Source organism: Rhamphochromis longiceps, linkage group LG8, assembly GCF_057381845.1.
Source record: "Rhamphochromis longiceps isolate RC_006_pf linkage group LG8, R_longiceps_female_GT1.1, whole genome shotgun sequence".
Lineage (NCBI taxonomy): Eukaryota > Metazoa > Chordata > Actinopteri > Cichliformes > Cichlidae > Rhamphochromis > Rhamphochromis longiceps.
Genome location: NC_140564.1, coordinates 27382236 through 27403123, shown reverse-complemented (window position 1 = coordinate 27403123; position 20888 = coordinate 27382236). Strand labels below are relative to the sequence as shown.

At 39.5% G+C, this 20888-nt stretch overlaps 1 protein-coding gene across 2 annotated transcripts in view; it reads right to left on the bottom strand.

Moving 5' to 3' along the window:
• LOC146663908 (glutamate receptor ionotropic, NMDA 2C-like) overlaps positions 1 to 20888 on the bottom strand; it is a 63101-nt gene that overhangs the window by 36575 nt on the left and 5638 nt on the right. For both annotated transcript variants that reach the window (XM_085416857.1, XM_085416858.1), the window contains exons 2-3: positions 12046 to 12418; positions 10366 to 10464 (exon numbers count right to left, since the gene is read on the bottom strand). In XM_085416857.1, coding sequence (XP_085272983.1) covers positions 10366 to 10464; positions 12046 to 12402 — 456 coding nt within the window. In that variant the 5' untranslated portion in view covers positions 12403 to 12418. The remainder of the gene's footprint in view (positions 1 to 10365; positions 10465 to 12045; positions 12419 to 20888) is intronic.

Genomic DNA, 20888 nt, shown 5'->3' with positions numbered 1-20888 from the left:
GAGAGAAGAGCTACTGTTAAACTGTCAAGTGCCATTAGGGACCAGGTCTCAGATCTTTTCAGTCTGTTCTCGTCTCAGAGGTGACTAACTGTCATCGCTCCTTCCTGTTGCTTTTCCCTCTCTCACAGCTCAGAGCCTCTGCAAAGCCCAAGAGAGTTCTGCAGCCTGAGGAATACCACAGAAGTATCACAGCCAGACTCTTTCACTCAATTTCTACCAATTTTATCTCTGTCTGTGCTTGTTTGAAACTCACCTCTATCCAGAGTTGAAATGCTACCAGACCACGGACTGGGCTAGGCATCAAAATAGCTATAAAAATAGCAATACTGAGGCTGTCAGTGAATGAATAAAAAATGGCTGTGGATTGGCAGTCCTGGTTAGCTATAGTGCCCCACTTCAGCTAGTATGTCTATGCAGCGGTGAGGTGCATCATTAGAAGAGAAAAATACAATTAGTTGTGCCCGAGCTATTAAACAAGCTAATAACACGGTGACCTCCTCGGTCAAGTCGGTGCTTCATCACTATTCAGTTTGTCACATCAGAATCAAACATGTTTGAAGACATTCACTTTCTCTTCCATAGTGAAATCAAATGAGAATTACAACAAAATCCTGTTCTCGACTAACTCTCACAGTGACACACCCACACAAAGAGACAGAGTTCATCCTCCCTCTTTTCATCCTCCACTTCCCAGCCGTCTTGTTCTCACCACCTTGGCAGTGCGGCTGTCACACACAAGCGTAATTAGCAGTCCTACTGCAGCAGCGTATGGTAATATGACAGGGAGACTGTGGACATGGTGGCTGCTCACACAGTCCTCTCATTCCACGGGGAGAACTTTGTACTGTACCGTTGCTCAGTGGAGTGACTGGTGTCAGTCAAGCACACACAGATGCTCATTCACATATGGACACAAATGTATTACACAGTAATACCCAGACAGGTCTGCTAGATTTACCATTTTAATTGCTTAACAAAGCCCCCTACCACAAATCACAGCCAAATATTAGCATCCATTAATGCATCTGATGGCCACAGATAGTTCACAAATTACATCAATATGTATAAAAATAACAATATGAAGCAGCAGAAGACCACTTCTGTCAACTAAAGAAAAAAACAGGAAACTGAGGCTGCAATTCACATACCTCACCAAAATTGCACAACCCAGTCCAACCCAGGAACTGAAGGTGAATCTAATAAAGTGGCCAGTGAGTGTATAGTGCACTCTTAACAAAAATGAGGCATGAAAGCCAGCTCTCCCCACAAAATCTATATTTTTTAAAGGTCAAAGGTCAAGGTCAAATTTATTTATATAGCACATTTCAAACAGCCGATGCTGCACAAAGTGCTTAACAATATAAAAACTACAGTAAAAACAAAGGCACTTTTCTGGAGGTACACCAAATGTGTAATATACTGAATGTGACAATTTAACAGGAAAATCCAATAATGGTGTTTCTGTAAATGGTTCGCTGTCAAACACCATCTTTAAACCCTAGCTAGATTATAAAATATGATTCTCGTCCACCCTTTCAAAGGGTAATAACAACATGCCCATGATAAAAGGTGCTTGCGTATTAGCAGGAGCAACATGGCCCTATATGTCTAGCCCAAGGACACTTACATTGGCACATGGAGAGGCCTGGGATTTAACCACTAACCCTGCAATTAGTGAACAACCTGCTCCACAGTCTCTGCAGTGTCACTGGGGGTATGAGATATTCCCTCTTTTGGCATTTTAATGATGCAGTAATGATAAAATGTGCTTTCTAACATGTTGACTCCAAAGACAATGGCATATAATTTACATTATTTCTGAAATCTGAAATTCATACCCTCTAGAATGATAAAAAAAAAATTTCATCACCAAAAAAAAGACAACTTTGTAATGAGTGAGCCGTGTGTATTAAACGACAAACAGGCACAAATCACGCCAGTAAACTGCAAAGGTTTCGCATTTTTTAATTTTTCATTCCATGAAAAATTAGTTCCTACCTGACTCCCTGAATTTATGATACATACCATGGTACTTTTGCTCGAAGTTGGTTAAAAAATGTGGCAACATTTAACACCCTCTTGTCTGGGTGTAAAGTTTTAACAAAGCATAAATGTGTTTTTCAACCATGATCATTTCAGTCTACACCTTTGGGTCTTTGACACAGAAATTTTTTTTATTGTAAGAAGGTAAAAATTGATGTATCTTTCTAAATATGCTAAGGCCGATGCACAAACAAAGAAAGGAAAGAAAGGAGGCTCTCGTCAATTTTTTTTTCTTTTTTCATCAAGTTATCCGACATTAAAGCTACGATAATCACAGATATATTTTTGAAGACATGGTCTTGGTGACAGCTTCTCTCTTGAAAGGGACTATATCTTCAAAAGAAATGATCTCAGGCAGTATTTCAAAAGTAGTTGTGATGACTTGAGCATCAGCGACAGAATCAGATTATCTTTTGGTGCATTGGGGTTGGTGGAAGAAATCAAGCACATTCGATGGAAGTTGATGGAAATGTTTTTAGGGGACTTACTTGTCCTTTATATAGTGACATTTATCTCTTCATGATGTCAGGAAAAGTATTAAACTACTGAAATACTTTTATTACTACTTTGACCGACTGCCTTTTAGAAATTATTGGGTCATACTCATTGGATTTGGCCATTAATGTGATTTTATTCCCAGCAATGGAAAACTGTATCCAATGTGAATGCAGCAGCTCTGTTCTTCTCATGACCTGTTTATAGAGTGCTGTGGTTTCTGGATCATGAGGCCGAGGGAGAGCCAGAAGGGAGGCGGTGGAGAGAGGAAACAGAGGTGCAGAAGGACAGACAGAGAAAGCGGGTCAGTCTGGCAGCAGAAACAAACTCCTAAAAAAGAAACGTACACTGTGATCCAGTGACAGTTGTCTGGCTCACATCATCACTTTGAACCAAAATCACGACCAGCGTGTGACCTTAGACTGCAGCCAGTCCTCAGACGGTAACCCTTGAATATAATCTTCCACTGACAGCCTCAAATTGTAATAGATGATCTTATATGCTCGAATGCTCGAACTCAACGCTTTCTTTGCTTCAAAAATCCATCATGTTCACAGTTTAAAGGCACTTTTGTCCATGTTTACTGGCATCCACATAAAGCTGTCAGCTTTTCTTTTTTTTAAATTCCAGACCGTATCATCGCCTGCCAGTGCAGTCGCTCATTATTTGATGTTTGTAACTGTAACAAACAAAAGCTTGTTTGTGAGTGATCAAACATTTATGGCGCAAAACAGAGAGATTTAATAGTGCTTCACGAGAGCAGATAAGAGCTGTCATCTGTAGTTAATTAATTCCTCCTTTCCCAAAATGTTTCACGGCGGCTATTAAAATAATTTACTACCCTCTGTCATTATTTTAAGAGTGAACTCAACCCAATTTACAAAAGCAATGATGCTCTTTATATTTATGTCAAGTGAAAACTATTTGTTTTGTTTTTTTCAGAAAGACATTTTTTAAGATGAGGTGAGGTGATGAGGTAGTTTTTCTATCACGTCATTGCTATTATGTCCACTTCACTGTGGACGTAATATGTTCCTATGCCTCATGGTTTTTTTTTTAATCTTTATCTCTTCAACTGCTTAAGTCTTTTCGTTGGAAGAAGTAATTGTCTTTTGTTTGCTTCTTGGATCAATTTAAAGGTTCTCAAAATTACGTGAATCATATATGTAGCCTACACAGACTCTAACCCATATTGGATTTTGAACTGACTTGTTATCAGAATTAGAAAGACTTTATTTATCCCCAAGGGGCAATTAACATACAACAGAGCAGCATAATGTTGAATATAAGGACAATAAGAACAGGCAATGAGAGTGAGATAACAAATACACAGAATATACAGTATATACAGTTTTAAAATTACACAGTTTTAACATTAAAGTGATTGAAAGGTGAATAAATAACTGTAAGTGACTAAAATTGAATATTGTTATTGCATGCTCTCTACTATAATAATAATAATAATAATAATAATAATAATAATAATAATAATAATGGATACTTTATTGATCCCCATGGGGAAATTACTTGTTTTTCTCTGCATTTGACCCATTCACTCAGTGAAGCAGTGGGCAGCCCACTAAGCAGGTGCCCGGGGAGCAGTGTGTAGGGACGGTACCTTGCTCAGGGGTACCTCAGGGTAGCCGTTAAGTGGATTCGAACCGCCGACCTTCCGATCATGGGGCGACCACTTTACCTACTGAGCTATCCCTGCCCCCTATCATCTTTTCAGTAGATTTCAAGATACTTGGAGAATTAATGGTTAAGTAAATTACATTATGGAGATTTAATAATATTAAATTAAACTGCATTTCGTTGCCCTGTACCTGTGCATGTGCAATGACAATAAAGTTGAATTCTATTCTATTCTATTCTAAATAATAATTAAAGTAATGTTAGATGTGATGATACCAGAAAGAGTGGATCACCTACTGGTGATGGCCAGATGGTGCGATATGGCAGCCTCGCCTCTGTCAGTCTGTCCCAGGGCAGCTGTGGCTACGACTGTAGCTTGCCTCCACCAGTGTGTGAATGTGAGAGAGAATGAATAGTGGAATTGTAAAGTGCTTTTAGGGTCTCGAAAGCGCTATATAAATCCAATCCATTATTATTATTATTATTATTATTATTATTATTATTATTATTATTATTATTATTATTATTCTGTAATATATTTACATATCTATATTATTGCTAATATATATTGTAATATATCTATATCACTAAAGCACTTCTGGATGGATGCAAACTGCATTTCGTTGCCCTGTACCTGTGCATGTGCAATGACAATAAAGTTGAATTCTATTCTATTATTATTATTATTATTATTATTATTATTATTATTATTATTATTATTATTATTATTATTATTATTATTATTTAAACCAACTGTTAACTGTATATTTCTGTACATTTAAGTATTATTCATATTGCCGCATTCATTGACCTTGTTTATAGGTAATTTCATTGTTTAATCACATTAAAATGTTCCTAATTTAATGTTTAAAAGCACCTGGAAAAGGCAAAATCCCATGTAAAATTAGGGCAACGAACTATATTGTCATTACTGAAAATAACCGTATTTTTATGAGAAAGTTATTTTCTGTTATTTTCTGGTATTATTTTGGCGCCCCAGCTGCCAGAATATTACTGTTTTTTTAGGATTTTTTTTTTTACGGTGTATCATGGCACGCTGGTTACAATCTTCCACTGGGGATTTTGCTATGGTTATGTCTAGTATTTCTAGTGAATGCAGTGATGACAGACGAGAACACTTGCAGGTGATTAAAAAATGTACAGTTGTGATTTTAGAATTTTGGTATTAAAACGTATCAAGTATAAAAATGGCTGATTCTGGTGACATACCTACTGCAAATTGGGAAGGAAATTGGGGAGTTGTAAGTAAATACTCCCCTGGTGCCTGCATGTGGCTGCAGGGTGGTGGAGGGATTGAAATAGCAGGTAGTGATGTGGAGCAGGAGAGAGAGGGATGGGACATTTTGCAGCTTTAATTCACCACCAAAGTGGGAGAGTCAGGCATGTTACGTGTCTATGACATAATGCAGCTCGAGCGGCCTGACCTAGCTAGCAGGCTTCGCTTGATTATAGACAACAGTGTGGACAGGCATTGAGCCCTGACCTCAACCCTATCCAGCACTTCTGTGATGTACTAGAACATCAGCTGAGAGCCAGACGCCAACATTGAGCTCCGATGAGGGGCACAGCATGCCACCAGCAAAGCATTCAGCTGCTTGCAGCTTCTTCATTTGCAGTGAATGACGTTCAGAGCCACCATAGAGCCCCACCTGAATCCTAATGGGAATATGTGTGAAAGAATATAGACGCTAGTACAGCGTTAACAATATAACCACTCAACTTGGCCTTAGGCATTGTTGCTGAACTGAAGATGGTCTCTGCCATTTGTAGAGTAATGTTTTACATCTTTTTCTGTAGGACACCAGTAACTGAGTGATTTGGAGAATGAAAATTTTCTGAAATCTTTTTTTAGTTAACATTAAAGTTGCATTTGAGCTAAATGTTAAGGTTTGACAGAACTTATGAAATTTTGATGCAAAGAAATTTGGACATGTACTCTAAGTTACTAGATCTAGTCATGTAAATTATAGTGCTATATATACATTGTTGTGTGTGTCTACTATTGTATTTTCTGTATCTGTAGTGCAGTCCCCAGCACATAAGTATCCTTTGTACTGGAACTATTAAAGTTCTATCAAAAAGATCCAAAAAGTAGAGCTATACTGTGGATGCTGTGCCCAAGAACAACATTCAAAAGTTGAATTTGTGCTCAAATATAATTTAATGGTATTAATATGTTACTGGTATAAGAATCTTTTCCAGTGTCTCTTTGTTATCTTTTCTCAGAATCATTACATTTATAACACCAGCAGCAAAAGCGAAGGATAGGGTGCCCCCTCCAAATGATTGATTATACTATATGTGCACTCTGAAGATTCCAAATTACCTGATATGCTGCTTTTTTGTCATTTTCTGTTAAGCCAAAAAAAATCCCTTACATTTATTTTATTTAGTTAGTTATTTAGTTATGTATTTATTTATAACACAAATGATGACGAACTCTGGTTGGAGGACTCCCCTGTGAATTTTTGCCTTGGCCCCCAACAGACTCTACTGGCGTCAGTAACACTGACGCCAATTGGAGCAAACCTCTGCCCCAGGCTTCAAAATGTTATCTAAATCCTCAAAACAGTTAATCTCCTGATCTGCTAATTAATTAACCTATACAATTAATAGTTATTTTATGAAGCCGATTCATTGTTTGCAGTGGAATAATAAATACAGAATGCTTTTAATCCCTTTGCAACAACGACATCATCCCGTGTCGTTGTTGCAAAGGGGGCATTTCAGAAACATGGACAAACTTTCCTGCTGGAAATTTGAAGAGTATAGCTGGAGAAACCAGATTACTGTTGCATATACATTTGCAGCTAACATACAACTATTGTGTAGTGGCAGTGTTAGGTGTAACACATACTGTAATCACATTACATTTTTAGCAACATAGTAACGTTACTGAACTAAATTTAGTAATTACATATCAGTTAATCAGTTATCAGCACGCTGGGCAGATAGAAAGAGAAAAAAGTCAGACATTTGCAGCTATTGAGGATTGGAGATACTGACATTACTTTTATTTCTATTGCCCAAAAGGATCAGAGCGTGATTCTAAAGTGCAAACTGCATGCAGAACAGAAACAACTGCATTATACTGCTAACACATTGGCTCTTTATAGCCATCTGCACAGACAGGATGCTAATGCAAAGCTAGCTGAGAGCTCAAAGTCATTGTAAAGCTGAGTGCATGCCGACCCCGACCCAGCAGCCAGACCCTGAACTTCTCTTTGAGCTAGTTTTCATCTTTGCTTTGTTGCCCTTTTGTTCATACGCTTTACACTGTAAAAGATAGTTTAACAAATTGCGTTCTCTGGTAAGTAATTAAATGACATACTCCGTTACTTTTAAGAAAAGATTGATGTGTAATGCATTACTTGACAACCCCAACCCTATGTTTTGGGGTACTCATAACCATACTTTGATAAAACACCCTTAACAAAACCCGTGTTTAACACTTGGATTGTCTGATATTTTGGTGTTGTCTGCATACTTTTGGCCAAGTGACGTTTCTGAAAACATAAAACCCATCAACTCTGAAGATGCATCTTTTCCTCAGACTGAATACAGTTATTATCGCAATCACTGCCATCATAATTAGAATATTCATATATCAGATGTTAGAATTTTATTCCAACTGAATTAAAGTTTTGTTATTAAAGTTTCTTGTTGTTCCCCCTGCAGCCTCGTCGGCACCATGCTCCTGCCCCCATCCTCATCTCCTCTCTGTCGCCTCCTGCTCCACTGCTCCCACGACTCGACATCTGGAAGTAGCACCCTCTAATGATCGCCCAGCACACTGCAGTGACTGACAACCAGCCAGCCAAGAACACACAAACAGAAAACACGCTCAATCTCTGATTTCTAACTCCTCCGAGAGACACGTCACTACATTTTTTTCCCTCCTTCCCTCGCAGGCCCCATTGAACAGCCTTTATGCTGTTTTTCAGCGCTTCCTTAACCTTCAATTTCCTCTTCTTCGCTTTTGCTTGATGTATGTGCCGTCTGACAAAAGCCTTCAATCTTTTCATCTTTGTCTCATTCCCTCCTTCCTTGTTGTTCACCATAGAAAGATCACTGAGACAGGAGCCATAAATAGGCGGCTCGGGCGGCTGCTGCTTCTTTTTAAACCCACTATCAAAGATATTCATCATCATCAGGCCTATTGATAATCAAGCACTATTGAGCTCTTTTATCCCTTAACAGAATCATGCACTCACGGGCATGTCTTTCTCCATCCAACCCACCTGTCCCATTGTGCCAGACACCTCTGACAAGCTTTTTTTTTTTCTTCTTCCGGACAACAAAGGAGCATATAGAGAGACTGAAGAGGAGTATGAGGGTAAGGGTAAAATAATGCCTTCGACATGCAGGCCACAGGAAAATGCTTTTCTTTTTGTGTTCTACAGAGAACCACCACTCAACACTTTGGACTTCTCAGGGGCAACGTCACACCTGCTTGTTTGTGTTTGCTCGCTGTCAAGTTGACAGGTTTTGTGATTGGCTCTGCAAATTACCAACCAGAGACCAGTGATCGATGATGAAATTTGACAAAAATATTCTGGAGGCAGCAGAAGAACTGTGTGAGATGTGTGTTAAAAGCAGATCTGAGGTAAATGGCTTGGAGAAGTTTTCAGAGGGACAGAAAAAATTGAGGGAAAAGATGAGTGAATGGTTTGGATTTGGGGATAAATGGTAAGCGCTACAGGGTGCTTCAGCCTCCTGAAGGCTCTAATTAACAGTTTAATGCTGTCCTAGAGCTCCAAGTGAGCAAAAAGGAGCACAGGCCTCTGGCTTACTTCAAGCCACAGTCTTAATAGACTCTGCCAGCATGCAAAAAAAAAAAGTAGATTCAAGGAGCGAAGGTGATGGAGGAAAAGAAGAAAGCAGTGAAGGTGTAGAGAGACCAAAGCAAAATATGAAATGCATGGGGGAAAGAGACAGGGTTAGAAGTGAACTAACCAACAAGGGGGGGGGGGGGGGAGGAAGAGAGAGAATTATGGAAACAAGGAGGACTATTTCACTCACAAAAGAGACTCAGCTATGAGACAGTAAAACACTGCCTTTGGGCACCTGTCAGCCAAGCTTCATCGAGGCATCTTTCTCTTCTGTCTGTCTCTTATTCACTCACTCTGCCATCAAAATACAGCAAATCAATCACTCTCCTGCAGTTACAACTCCTCCTGTTTAATGCCTATCTATGATGTGACATCAACAGGAAGATGATAAAAACAATTACTGTGGTTTACAAAATGTTGCTGAGGGTGGAATTTATAGCCACAGGGCTATACAAGTTTCGATTGGTTGATAGGTGTAGGAATGAACCCATTTGACTGTGTGTATGTGTGTGTGTGTGTGTGTACTTCTCATATGTGACAGTATTCATTTGCATGTGTTTGAGAGTTGTTTCTATAAATACAAGGTGTTGGAGATAGCAGTTAAGCAATTAAAGGAAGGAAGGGGAGATGAGCCGAAAGCTTAGAGTGTGAAAGGAAGTAGAGACGGAGCCACATTCCCACCACAAAGTGGAGAAAAAGTAAAGATTAAGAATCCATCTGGTGTCATCAATCTCTTCTTTACAATCTAACTACACAGCTCGCTGCTCTCCATTTCTATTCATCAATGAGATACATGCTAAATCATAGCGGGAAAAACCTGCTGGTCTTCGACTGTGTAGACATGATTGATTGAAGCACAGATCACCCGTAGCACTTGTCTCCCCTTACGAAGTTTCCTTTCCCACAACTCAAGACTTTTCCCAGCCACGGATTAGACGAGATGATGAGGGTCGAAGGCTCTAGTCATCGCTGATAATTCACCCATCTGTATTGCTCATATCCAAATATTTGCATGCAGCGAGTTGCTTGCCAAAGTAGGTTTCACCGCTCTGACCTACTTAAGTTGTTTTAAGCTGAGTGATGCCGGTGCAAAAGAGTTCTGACTAAGACAGGAGGCTGTGAAGAGCGAGTGCTGCTGCTGACAGGATTTATATTGCAGGTTGTTGTTCATCTTATACCAAGAAGTTGTTTTTCCCTCATTATACATATGTGACTAGTATTATTTTGATACCTCTGACTGAAATGCATTCACGAGTGTGGTGCGAAGGTCCAATTTAGGCTCGATCCTGGTGGTGGGACAGTGTTGAGAAGATTGAAAGTCTCATTGTTTTCACAGTACCTTATACGGTATGACGACTGCAGACCCACCACTGATGCCCACAATTGGCAGAGCTGTCTGTGTGGAGAGGAAGTCCAAGATCTGTGCTACTTCTGCCACCTGAAAGATTAAAACAAACAGATTTCATATTTGAATAAAAGAAGATGAAAGTGTTGCACCAGAATAACTCATATTCATTAATATAGTTTTACCAATTAGTAGTGGTCGAAAGACCAGGATGTAAAATTCATATTCAATCCAGAAACTGATCGATTGCCAGTTTAATGGCAAACTAAGCACCTTTTTTTTGTTTAAATCAAAACAGCACTTGAAAAGCAACAATTTTGTCAGGCAAACCTTAACCGGCATTAATAAAATAATACATAATAAAAATAAAATAAAATAAAATAAATAAAAAATAAATAAAATAAATATAAAACATAATAACAAGTCTTTCAGATGTTTTAAAAAGGTAATGGTTTCAAAACTTGTAGAGCTCCAGTTTTGTTTTCATGTAATTATTATTATACTACACTCAGAATTTGTATTAAAATTACTAATAGGGGAGGTCACAAAATCTGCCAACTCAACCATGTGGAGCTTTCCGCTGTGGTGACTTCTTGTAGATAGGGTGACTAGCCGAAACTTGGGGGGCAAATGGGCAACATGGTGGCAAGAAGGTCCTGGGTTCAAATCCCCCAGGAGCCTCTTTATGTGATTGCATAGTTCTCCCTGCGCCTGCATGGGTTCTCTGGCTTGTGTGGTAAAACAGTTGGTGATTCTAAATTAACTATTGTTGTTCATTTTAATGTCACAGGCTCCAACCCTATCACAAACTTGACTTGGATGGATGGGTGGATGAATGGATGTTTGCAAAAGAAGAAGAATTTGACTGTGAAGTGCAAAGTTGCTCAGCGATCCAGGCATCTATGAAGGGAAAATTGTTGCATTAAAATAGCAGCAACAAAATCCAAAAAATAGCATGTAGCGGCCAAAACCTACATGTACCACGTCTACCCATGCGTGCTTCCATAGTAGATTCTCTATTGCCACAGTTTTCTTTGAGGTGTCTGGTTTTTACTGGCTGTTGTTGGAGTTATGGCAATAGTTTAATGGTAAATCAGAGACCTTGCTCTTTATTAGTAAAAGAATATGTGCTAACAATTAAATGCAAGCTTCAATTCTATGGTATTAACATTAAAAGGCATATCAAATAATAAACCTGTTTCAAGCGTTTTACTTCTAATGTTTAAATGCACTCATAAAACATTTCACTTTTTTCAGCAAAATTCTTTTTAGGAGATTTCAGTGATAAAACAAATCTTTGGATGATGTTTTTGGTAACTCTATGCTAGCTATACTTTTTCCTACGACTTCATTTAAGCTGAGAACAATGCCTTTTTAGGTTAATAAATCCTCTAAAATACTGCTTTGATTTAATGCAACATCTCTTCCCTTTACGATCTGAAACCCTACCGACACCATAATTTAATTTCTGCAAAGACAGCAAGTAAAAGTAAGCATTTAGTACACGCTTGGCATCTCAATTTGTTCCTCTTTGTGATTTAGGACAGGACAGATGCTTTTTTACATAAAGTCTTGCCTCGTGCAGCTTTAGGAAATGGATCTGGGTGACTGAACACCATGACTCTGGAGAGGATGTCGGATCAGAAAACACAAAAATGCATAAATTATTCTTACCTGAGCGCCGGTACCCGAGCCCACATCATCCTCAAACACCACACCGTGCAGCTTTTCCGTTGCCATGGTATCGCAGAGACGTGTCAGCAGGTCACGAGGGTTGGTGTCATTGACCAGCACCGTTACAGGGCTGACTACTACGGGAAGGTCGACAAAATTCTCTCCACTGAGACGACCTCTAACCTCATTCTGGTAGCTAGAGCCGCTGAACACCACCGCGACATTGATGGACGGGTGCAGGAGGAGCGGCCGAGCCTGCAGAGGAAGCGGGGAGGAGATAAGGAGGAGAAGGAAGAGGAGAAGGAGGAAGAGAGGGGGCCAGGGGGAAGGAGGAGGATGTCCCCTGGGAAGGGCCATGCTGGCAGGCTACTGCCTGGAAAGGAGGGTGGGAGAAGAAGAGAAAAGGAAAGGGAAGAGAGCAGCAGTCAAATATACAAGCTGCTTTACTTTTGTGATGCTTTTGACATAATGCCTCATGATCCCTCAGTACATATCCATCCCTTACTTCCCTCTCCTGGTCTGTCTCCCTCTCTGACCCCTTTGTATGACAGTATTAGCCCTGCATTTAGACTTGTGTCGTCAGGAAAACTGTGTCTGTGTGTGTCAGAGTGTGCGTGCATGTAATCCTCCAAAATCCAATCCCCAGTGTCATGACTGTAATCACCTCCCCATCTCTATACATTTCTGATTTGGCACACACACACACACACACACACACACACACACACACACACACACACACAGGATTCCAAAACTGTCACACATGTCCTCAACTCTCATTACTGGGATTACATTACGTTGCACCACATTACTTCAGCCAACCTCTCTCCATGTGGTGTGATGTCATCAGACTAACCCCAGAAATGCAAGATGCAAATAAAGCCATAGAACTGAAATGACATCAAACTCTTCATTTATGCATATTGTCATTACAAGGAAGAGTAATAAAAGCAATACATATAATATAATCCAAAAGTGTTGAAATACACTCATTCATCATTCTGTTAGGTACATCTGTTCAACTGCTCAGTCACATGCCAGCAACTCAGTGCATTTAGGTATGAAGACATGCTCAAGGTGGCCTGTTGACGTTCCCATTCTAAACCATGATTTAAAATGGGGAAGAAATGTCATTTAAATTACCCTGAACAATGCATGGTTGTTGGTGACAGACTGGCTGGTTTTTATCATTGTAGAAAGTGCAGATTTTGTTTATTGTCCCACACAATCATCTCGAGGGCTGACAGAGAATGGTACAAAAAAGAGAAAATATCCAGTGAGCAGCGGTTCTCTTGCTGAAAAAACCTTGCCTATGTCAGAGTCAGACTGCTTTGAGCTGATAAGATGACAAATGTTAATCAAATAACCACTTGTTACAACCAAGGTATGCAGAAGAGCATCTCTGAATGCACAACATATCGAACCTTGATGCATCTCTCCTGTCAGCTAAGAACAGGAAAATTAGGCTATAGTTCACACAAGCTCAACAAAAATTGGACAATAGAAGATTGAAGAAACATTGCTAGGTATGATTAGTCTCAATTTCTGCCAGGACATTAAGTGGTACAGCAGAGTGAGAACTTAGAAACAAAAAAACATGATTCATCCTGCTTTGTGTGAACAGTTCAAGCTAAAAGGCTGTTGGTTTAACACCAGCATTTTTCAATTTTCTCAACTTCAATTTTCTCGATACAGGATGGGCTCCTTAGTAACAACTGAACATTGTTTAAACACCACAGCCTACCTAAGGATTGTTGTCCATTTCTTTATGAACATAGCGTACTCATCTTCTGATGACTGGTTACAGCAGAAAAACAAGCCAGTCTCAAATTTCATATCGTCTTCTTGAACAGTCCCAAAGAGCACCTTTGGGATGTGATGGAACAGCAGTGACTGCACCGCTACGCACCCCTGCAACATCATCATCAAATTTGCAGATGACACCACTCTGATGGGGCTCATCACCAACGATGATGACACCGCCTACAGGGATGAGGTCCAGCGACCGTCAGAATGGTGTAACTACAATAACCTCACCCTAAACACCAAGAAAACCAAGGAAGTGGTCATGGACTTCCGCAAAACAAGAACTGATCCCCCTCCCCTATCCATAAAAGGTGACTATATGGAGAGGGTGTCCTCCTTTAAGTTCCTCGGCACCCACATATCCAAGGACCTATGCTGGTCCACAAACACATCAGCCCTAGTAAAGAAAGCCCAGCAGCGCCTCCATTTCTTGAGGGTTCTGAGATGGAACAGGCTGCAGACTGAACTCCTAGTGTCCTTCTACCGCGCCACTATCGAGAGTGTGCTGGTGCACGCCATCCCTGTGTGGTACGCTGGTTGCACAACAGCTGACAAGAAGAGACTACAGAGGGTCATCAGAACTGCAGAGAAGGTAATCGGCTGTCCACTCCCCTCTCTGGACTTAATTGCCAGCTCAAGATGTCTCTCCAGAGCCAGGGCAATTATAAAGGACCACCTCCATCCTAACCACCACCTCTTCAACATCCTGCCCTCTGGAAAAAGGCTCAGATCCATCAGGTGCAAAACCAACAGACTAAAGAACAGCTTCTTCCCGAGGGCTGTCAGAACTCTTAATGCAAACTAAGAGTGTGTAAAGACTTCCCCAACACATTTATTTTATTCTATTTATTTAAATTTTTTTTTTCCACCTTCGTTGTATATTGGTTTCTCTTCTTCTTACTTTAGCACCTTTGTGGTCCAGCTACCCAATTTCGCTGTGCAAGAAACTGCACAATGACAATAAAAAGCTCTAAGTCTCTTTAAGTCTAAGTCTAACAGGAGAGTCACATTATGGATGCACAAATCAATTCAGTTCAACTAAGTTTTATTTATATAGCACCAAATCACAACAATAGTCACATCAATGATCTATAAATTGTAAGGTATAGACCATATAATAATAGAGAGAAAACTCCAGCGGTCAAACAATGCCCTTTGAGCGAACTCTTGGCAACAGTGGGAAGGAAAAACTCCCTTTTAACAGGAAGAAACCTCTGCCGCTTCCAGGCTCAGGGAACAACTGTGCAGAGCAAGCACAAAGAATTAAGGATGTTTGGAAGGCAAAGTGGCGTGTAACTTTTTTGAAAAGTAAAAATTATATTTCTTTGTACTTGGTCTTCTAAAATGGTCGTCGCTTTAATTAAAACCTAATGTTTGGCATGCATTCACAGTACAACTCAACTTTGCATTTGCTGTTTGAAGATCATTTCCTATTTAATCAATAACCTTGAGCCTTTGATTAAACCAGGTGGGCTTTCATATAGCAAATAAGGATCTCCACACAAACACTCACACAGTACTTAATAGGTAGGACAGAATAGATAGCGTGTTGGTTTCATCTGCGGCCATCAGAGACACCCTGATAATTAACAGCACCTCTCAGCTTTGATTCAAAGCAACACTGGGTTAAATGTGTCCCATCTCTCCAACACACTTCATGCTCCTGGCATATCAATCATTCATCTTAATAAGTTTGTAGGCTCCTGGGTTTTACGTGCCCATAGCAATAAATATGCAGTTTGACCCCTTGAAAGGCAATTTATCCTTATTAGATTTATTCCAGAAATAAACCATTGTGTTTAAAATGGGACTGATGGACAATGAGACTTTTTTTCTTCAAGTTTTGCTTTATATTTGTCAGTTTTCTTTTATTCTATTGATTGTAATGGTCAGCAGTCCCACACTGGCCATTTTACTGACATTTTCTAAGCTTCAAAAGCTCTGCGATGCGGCATGTTTTTAATTTGTGCAGCACATATTAGAAAATTATTATCGAATGTCATCTGCATATTGTGACATTTTGTCAGTTCATTTTAGCTAGGTCAACAATTTAACAAATCCAACCTCTCCAGTTTTCTGGAGATGCCCAGAAAGCTACAGGAGGTGAAATATGAGCCGTTATCAGACCTTAAACAACACACCCTCAAGTCTTTCAGCCAATCATGTTAATCATGTTATGGCCCGCAAAAAAAAGTGTTTACTGCCTGGGCGCAGCAGCCTTTAATCTCTTGGCCAGAGAGTTGAGGTCCCTGGCGCCATTAAAAAATAATTTGAAATTCTTTCGTTTTTAAAATAAAATGTGAATATTTATAATTAGAGCATATTTGTTTTCTCTATCATAAAAAAACCCCTACACTATTTGGATCAACTCAGTGCGGCTCGCCACGGTTTGGGGGGTTTCCATTACCTGGCACCAGGTACTCTCTTAGTACCTGTTCGCCAGGTGTTCCAAGCAATCAGAGCAGGTACTAAAATGTGACGTCATCAGGCTGCATGCCACCGACTGGTTGGACAGTAGCCTCACTCGATGAGTCATGAGAGCTTCTCCTTCACGAAAATTAAACCGCAATTTTTTAGGCCCGACAACAAGCGAAATAGCCACAAAAAACAACGCGGTGTTCATCTGAGTCTAACGAAAAGCCACAGAGCGAGCAGCAGGGATATTCTTGCCTCGTTCACCTTTTTTGTAGTGTTCGTGTCGGGGAGGGGGGGTGCATTGCTTTCACAACAGCCACGCAGGTTAGGTATCAGTGGATTGTAATGAAAAAGTAATCGATCAGTGGCGAGTCAATCCGATTAGGCAGTAGTAGAAAAGGGGCTTTTGTTTCCAGTGAATAATTATATGTTAATGTAAATTGTTGTGTTATTTGGATACTAAAAATTAGCACTTTAGTCCCCCAAGCAGCATACTTAAACTGAAAGCCATAGACAAATAACAGCTGATTATATTTCAAATATGTGAAATAAAAGGCAAATAAAGAAACACATACTGACCTTCGTTAATATCTGAAGCAGAAAATGTAGGCAATATTCCTAATTATCACACATAATGTTCATTTTACAATTTGGATGTTACACAGTAAGATTAATATTGTACTGAGAGAAAATGTTATATCTTCAAGGGTAAGAGCTGTTTTTTGCGAAACATTATTAAAGCCTGTGGATCAAAAGACGTTCATATTCTGGAACATATTTGTCATTTAAAAGAAATTACACCGCATCTCCAATAGCTAGAGGATTAAAAGGGAAAATTAGAAGTAAAATTGTGCAGCTGGATAGTGTATTGGTAAGACTACACACCTTCGGAGCGGGAGTCACAAGTTTGATTCCCACCCGGTATCTAGTAAGGGTCCTGGCTAGACCCCCCGTGCAAAGCAAAAAAAAACAAACAAAAAAAAAAAACAAGCCCTGCAGCCTGTCCGCAGCTCGGACACAAGAATTTCACTACGTGTTGTACTCTGTATAATGACAAATAAAGGTTGCTTGTTGTGAAAATTAACTCTTAGTTGTGCCATAACTCAATGCTTTATGCATGAATGTGAAATTAACTTGCAAATCTGTCATAAACTTTCATAATTTACTTTTTCATTTCCTTCTACCAGAGTGAATAATAAACTGTTTACACAATGCTTGCTGAATTTTGCTTGAAATTATATTAATTCAAGCTCACACACACAAAGTCAGTAACGGGTTTAATGTAAATATACCTCCAAATGTTAAATGTGGTGGAGGGGAAACCAGAGGATATCTGCAAAAGATGGAAATAGCCTGTGTGGATCATATGACTAGAGAGCAGGTCAATTGTTCATTTACCAGTGTAATCTCTGGAAAAAGAGATTAGCAGTGTGTTTGTGTGCGAGTGTCTGTGTGTACGTGTCGGTAGGAAGTTGAGGGAGTGGGTGTCTCTGCTCTAGATTGGCAGCAAGAGTATGATTATGACACACAAAGGATGTGAACATAAGAGAAGGCCACAATGTGTCTAAACTTAACACACAACAACTGACTTGTGGTCTTTTTAAATGAATTATAAAAATCACATGGCTTGTTTTAGAGAAGATGCAGTCAATGAAAGATAAATGTGAAGATGTGAAGATGTCAGACAGCAGATTGTCAGTAAGTGTGTACACACATTTTCCCCAAATCCTTGGATGTTTTGCCCTTTTTTTAAGGTTTATATTCACATGCACAGTTTGAGCGAATGAGCATGGTAGTGCATGCACAGGTTTTTTTATTATTATGGAAATTTCCAGATGGAGTGCAGCTCTTCATGTGTGATAAACTCTCTCACTGGGACTTAGGTAGGCATGCTTCAGCATCAACACGACAACGTGAATCCAAATTCCTCTTGCCATCACTGTTAATAAAAAAAAACAATCAAACAGCTGCGAAATACAAGAACAATGAGAAGTATAAAAAGAATGGTTTCTGGTTAATTTGACTAGTAAACAAACAAACAAAAACAAACAACATACCTAATAGACAGTGTCTCATATAAAATAATCATTGGTTTTTTTGTGGGGGTTTTTTGTTTGTTTTTTACGGTTGTTGTTTTTCGTAATATCTTTGCCTAATAAGTACAGAATATTTCAAGCCTGCCGCCCTCTGAGAACTGATCAAATTAATCATAGCTAAAGTAGGAAGCTACTTTTTGTACTGAACTTTTCACGTCTCTGCTGATGCTACAATAGTGGAACAATCAAAACTCTCATGTGGCCTTTTAGCCGATTAATTGCTGCACAATCTGTCATCACAAATTAAAATGTTATTTTTCTATGTAATTTCTCTATAACAATGGGGAAAACACTGACACACATCTGAGTTCTCATAAGCCTATAAGTGGGCTTGTTTCACTGTCTGCAGTAATGTTTGTTTTTAACATTATCAATCAAATACTGGACTACATGTTAAGCTGATGTGTAAGTCAGTTCTCTCTCTCAGCTGGGATATGACAGCCTCCCTCTATTCTCGAGGGGAATAAGCAGATTGGAACTAGTTGATGGGATGAGGATCATCATCATCAGAAAATTATCAGCATGCCTTGTTTGTAGGGTTCTCATAATACAAGAAATCCAAGCTCAATACTGATACCCAGGAAATTATTCAATGCTTAATACGATTTTTGATATCACAGGGGCAAAAAAAATATATTTTTTTAAATTGACATTACCAGTGGGTAGCACTGATAGCATTTTTGCCTAGCTCATTTGTTTTTGGCCACAGCCATCAGGCACTGCTTAATGATAACTTGACAGCTAATGTGGTTATTGGATAAAGATACTTTCAGCTGTTCACTTACTTCTACAGGACCTTCCATAGCAATTTGTATCTGTATGTTTGATTTGGCAAAGATTTTATACCAGATGTTCTTACTGATGCAAACATCCCAGTTATCTGGGCTTGGGACCAACACCATAACTAGGAGAACACTGGCTTGTGGTTAACACTTATGATAACTGATACTTCAGTGTTGTTGGAACACAGCATTACTGACCTCCCCTAAATTCCTCCTAAAGTGTTGTTTCATGTTGTGAAAACTACTTAATCTGCTAATGAGGGAAGAGGCTGTGTGCTTCCCTGTGTGCAGGTGGAGGAGGTAAAACCAGCATTATTGGTATCATTACTGAGAAAAAAGGAATATCTAATCCAATAGTCATTTTTGGTATTATTGATTAGTATGTGAGAATTATAAAAATAATTTTTTAAAAGCCTTAGTTTCAAAGGTGTTGTTGAAAAAAGAATTCCACGGCACTAATTAGGGAGCCTGAATTAGTGGGTAAAATTAATGTAGTAAAAACGAACATCCTCTCATCAACATACAGCATGCACAGTGCTCTGACAGCTGCAGGAAACGTTAGGAATCTCTAGAGCCCATTTATACAGAGCTAGGGTCCAAGAAATCCCAAAATGAGCCTTTATTCTGCAGAGTTATTTCATTTCCTGATACTGATATTCTGACAGTGGAAATTCCCAGTGAATACCTGATTCAAAGAATTTTAGATGCAATACTGATTGCTCTAATTGCAACACCACCGACAAGTGAACTTAATAAACGTGATACTTTTGTTACATGAAATACTAGAAAACCTTGGGTCCTGACATTGATGTGGGTGCCACCTATGTGTTGCTGTAGACCAAGCATATCTGCCATGGTAGTATCTCTGCAACCTCAGCACTGGCCTCATTAAGTGGGACAATGCCCCCGCCCAATCACACAAGTGCTCTGGAATACAACAGAGACCCAAGGCTTTGACCCAGCTCCTGAACTCCCCAGATCCCAATCCGATCAAAAAAGCTCGATCCACAGAGACGCTGTCCTGCAATCCACAGGACAGGACATCCCACTGGATGTTCTGTCAACAACCTGGTGCCAGACACCACGGCACACTCCCAGAGTTCCCATGGCCATGCCCCAAATGGTCGATCAAAGGACAATCTAGAAAATATTTGGGGCGTGATGTTATGGCTGTTCAGTGGTGTATAGAGTGGCTATGCCCACTCTCAGAAAGACATTATGTACTGTCGTGGATTTTACATGTTTGCATCACATACAGTTTATTTGGATAAGCCATGTTTTCTCACTTGAAACAAGGAACCCTGTATTTCCGATTCTAGATTAGGCAGATAGGAATTAGCCAGTGTAAAATAGGTAAAATGATCCTTGCAGCATGACACACATCATATCCCCAATCCCCCTAAATCAGAAAGCATATCAAGCCCATGATGGCTGCCAATTTGAAACTCTGCAGCTTTGAAACTGTATAAGAGGTATGGCATTGTTAAAACTTAGAGAATATTTTGATGACATACAAATTCCACCTGTAATCTGTTGGTGTGCTCAGGATTATGAGCCAAGGTGTAAAAATGTAAAAGTTGAAAATGGAGAAGATAAAAGATTCACATCATTCACACTAAAATTATAATAGAAAAATATAAGTTAGAGAAATAACTCCGATGGGTACCTTATGACAATTATTTTACTCCAAATACTTTGGACAAAAGCATCAAACAATGGATACCAAACCGAATAACAGCACTGT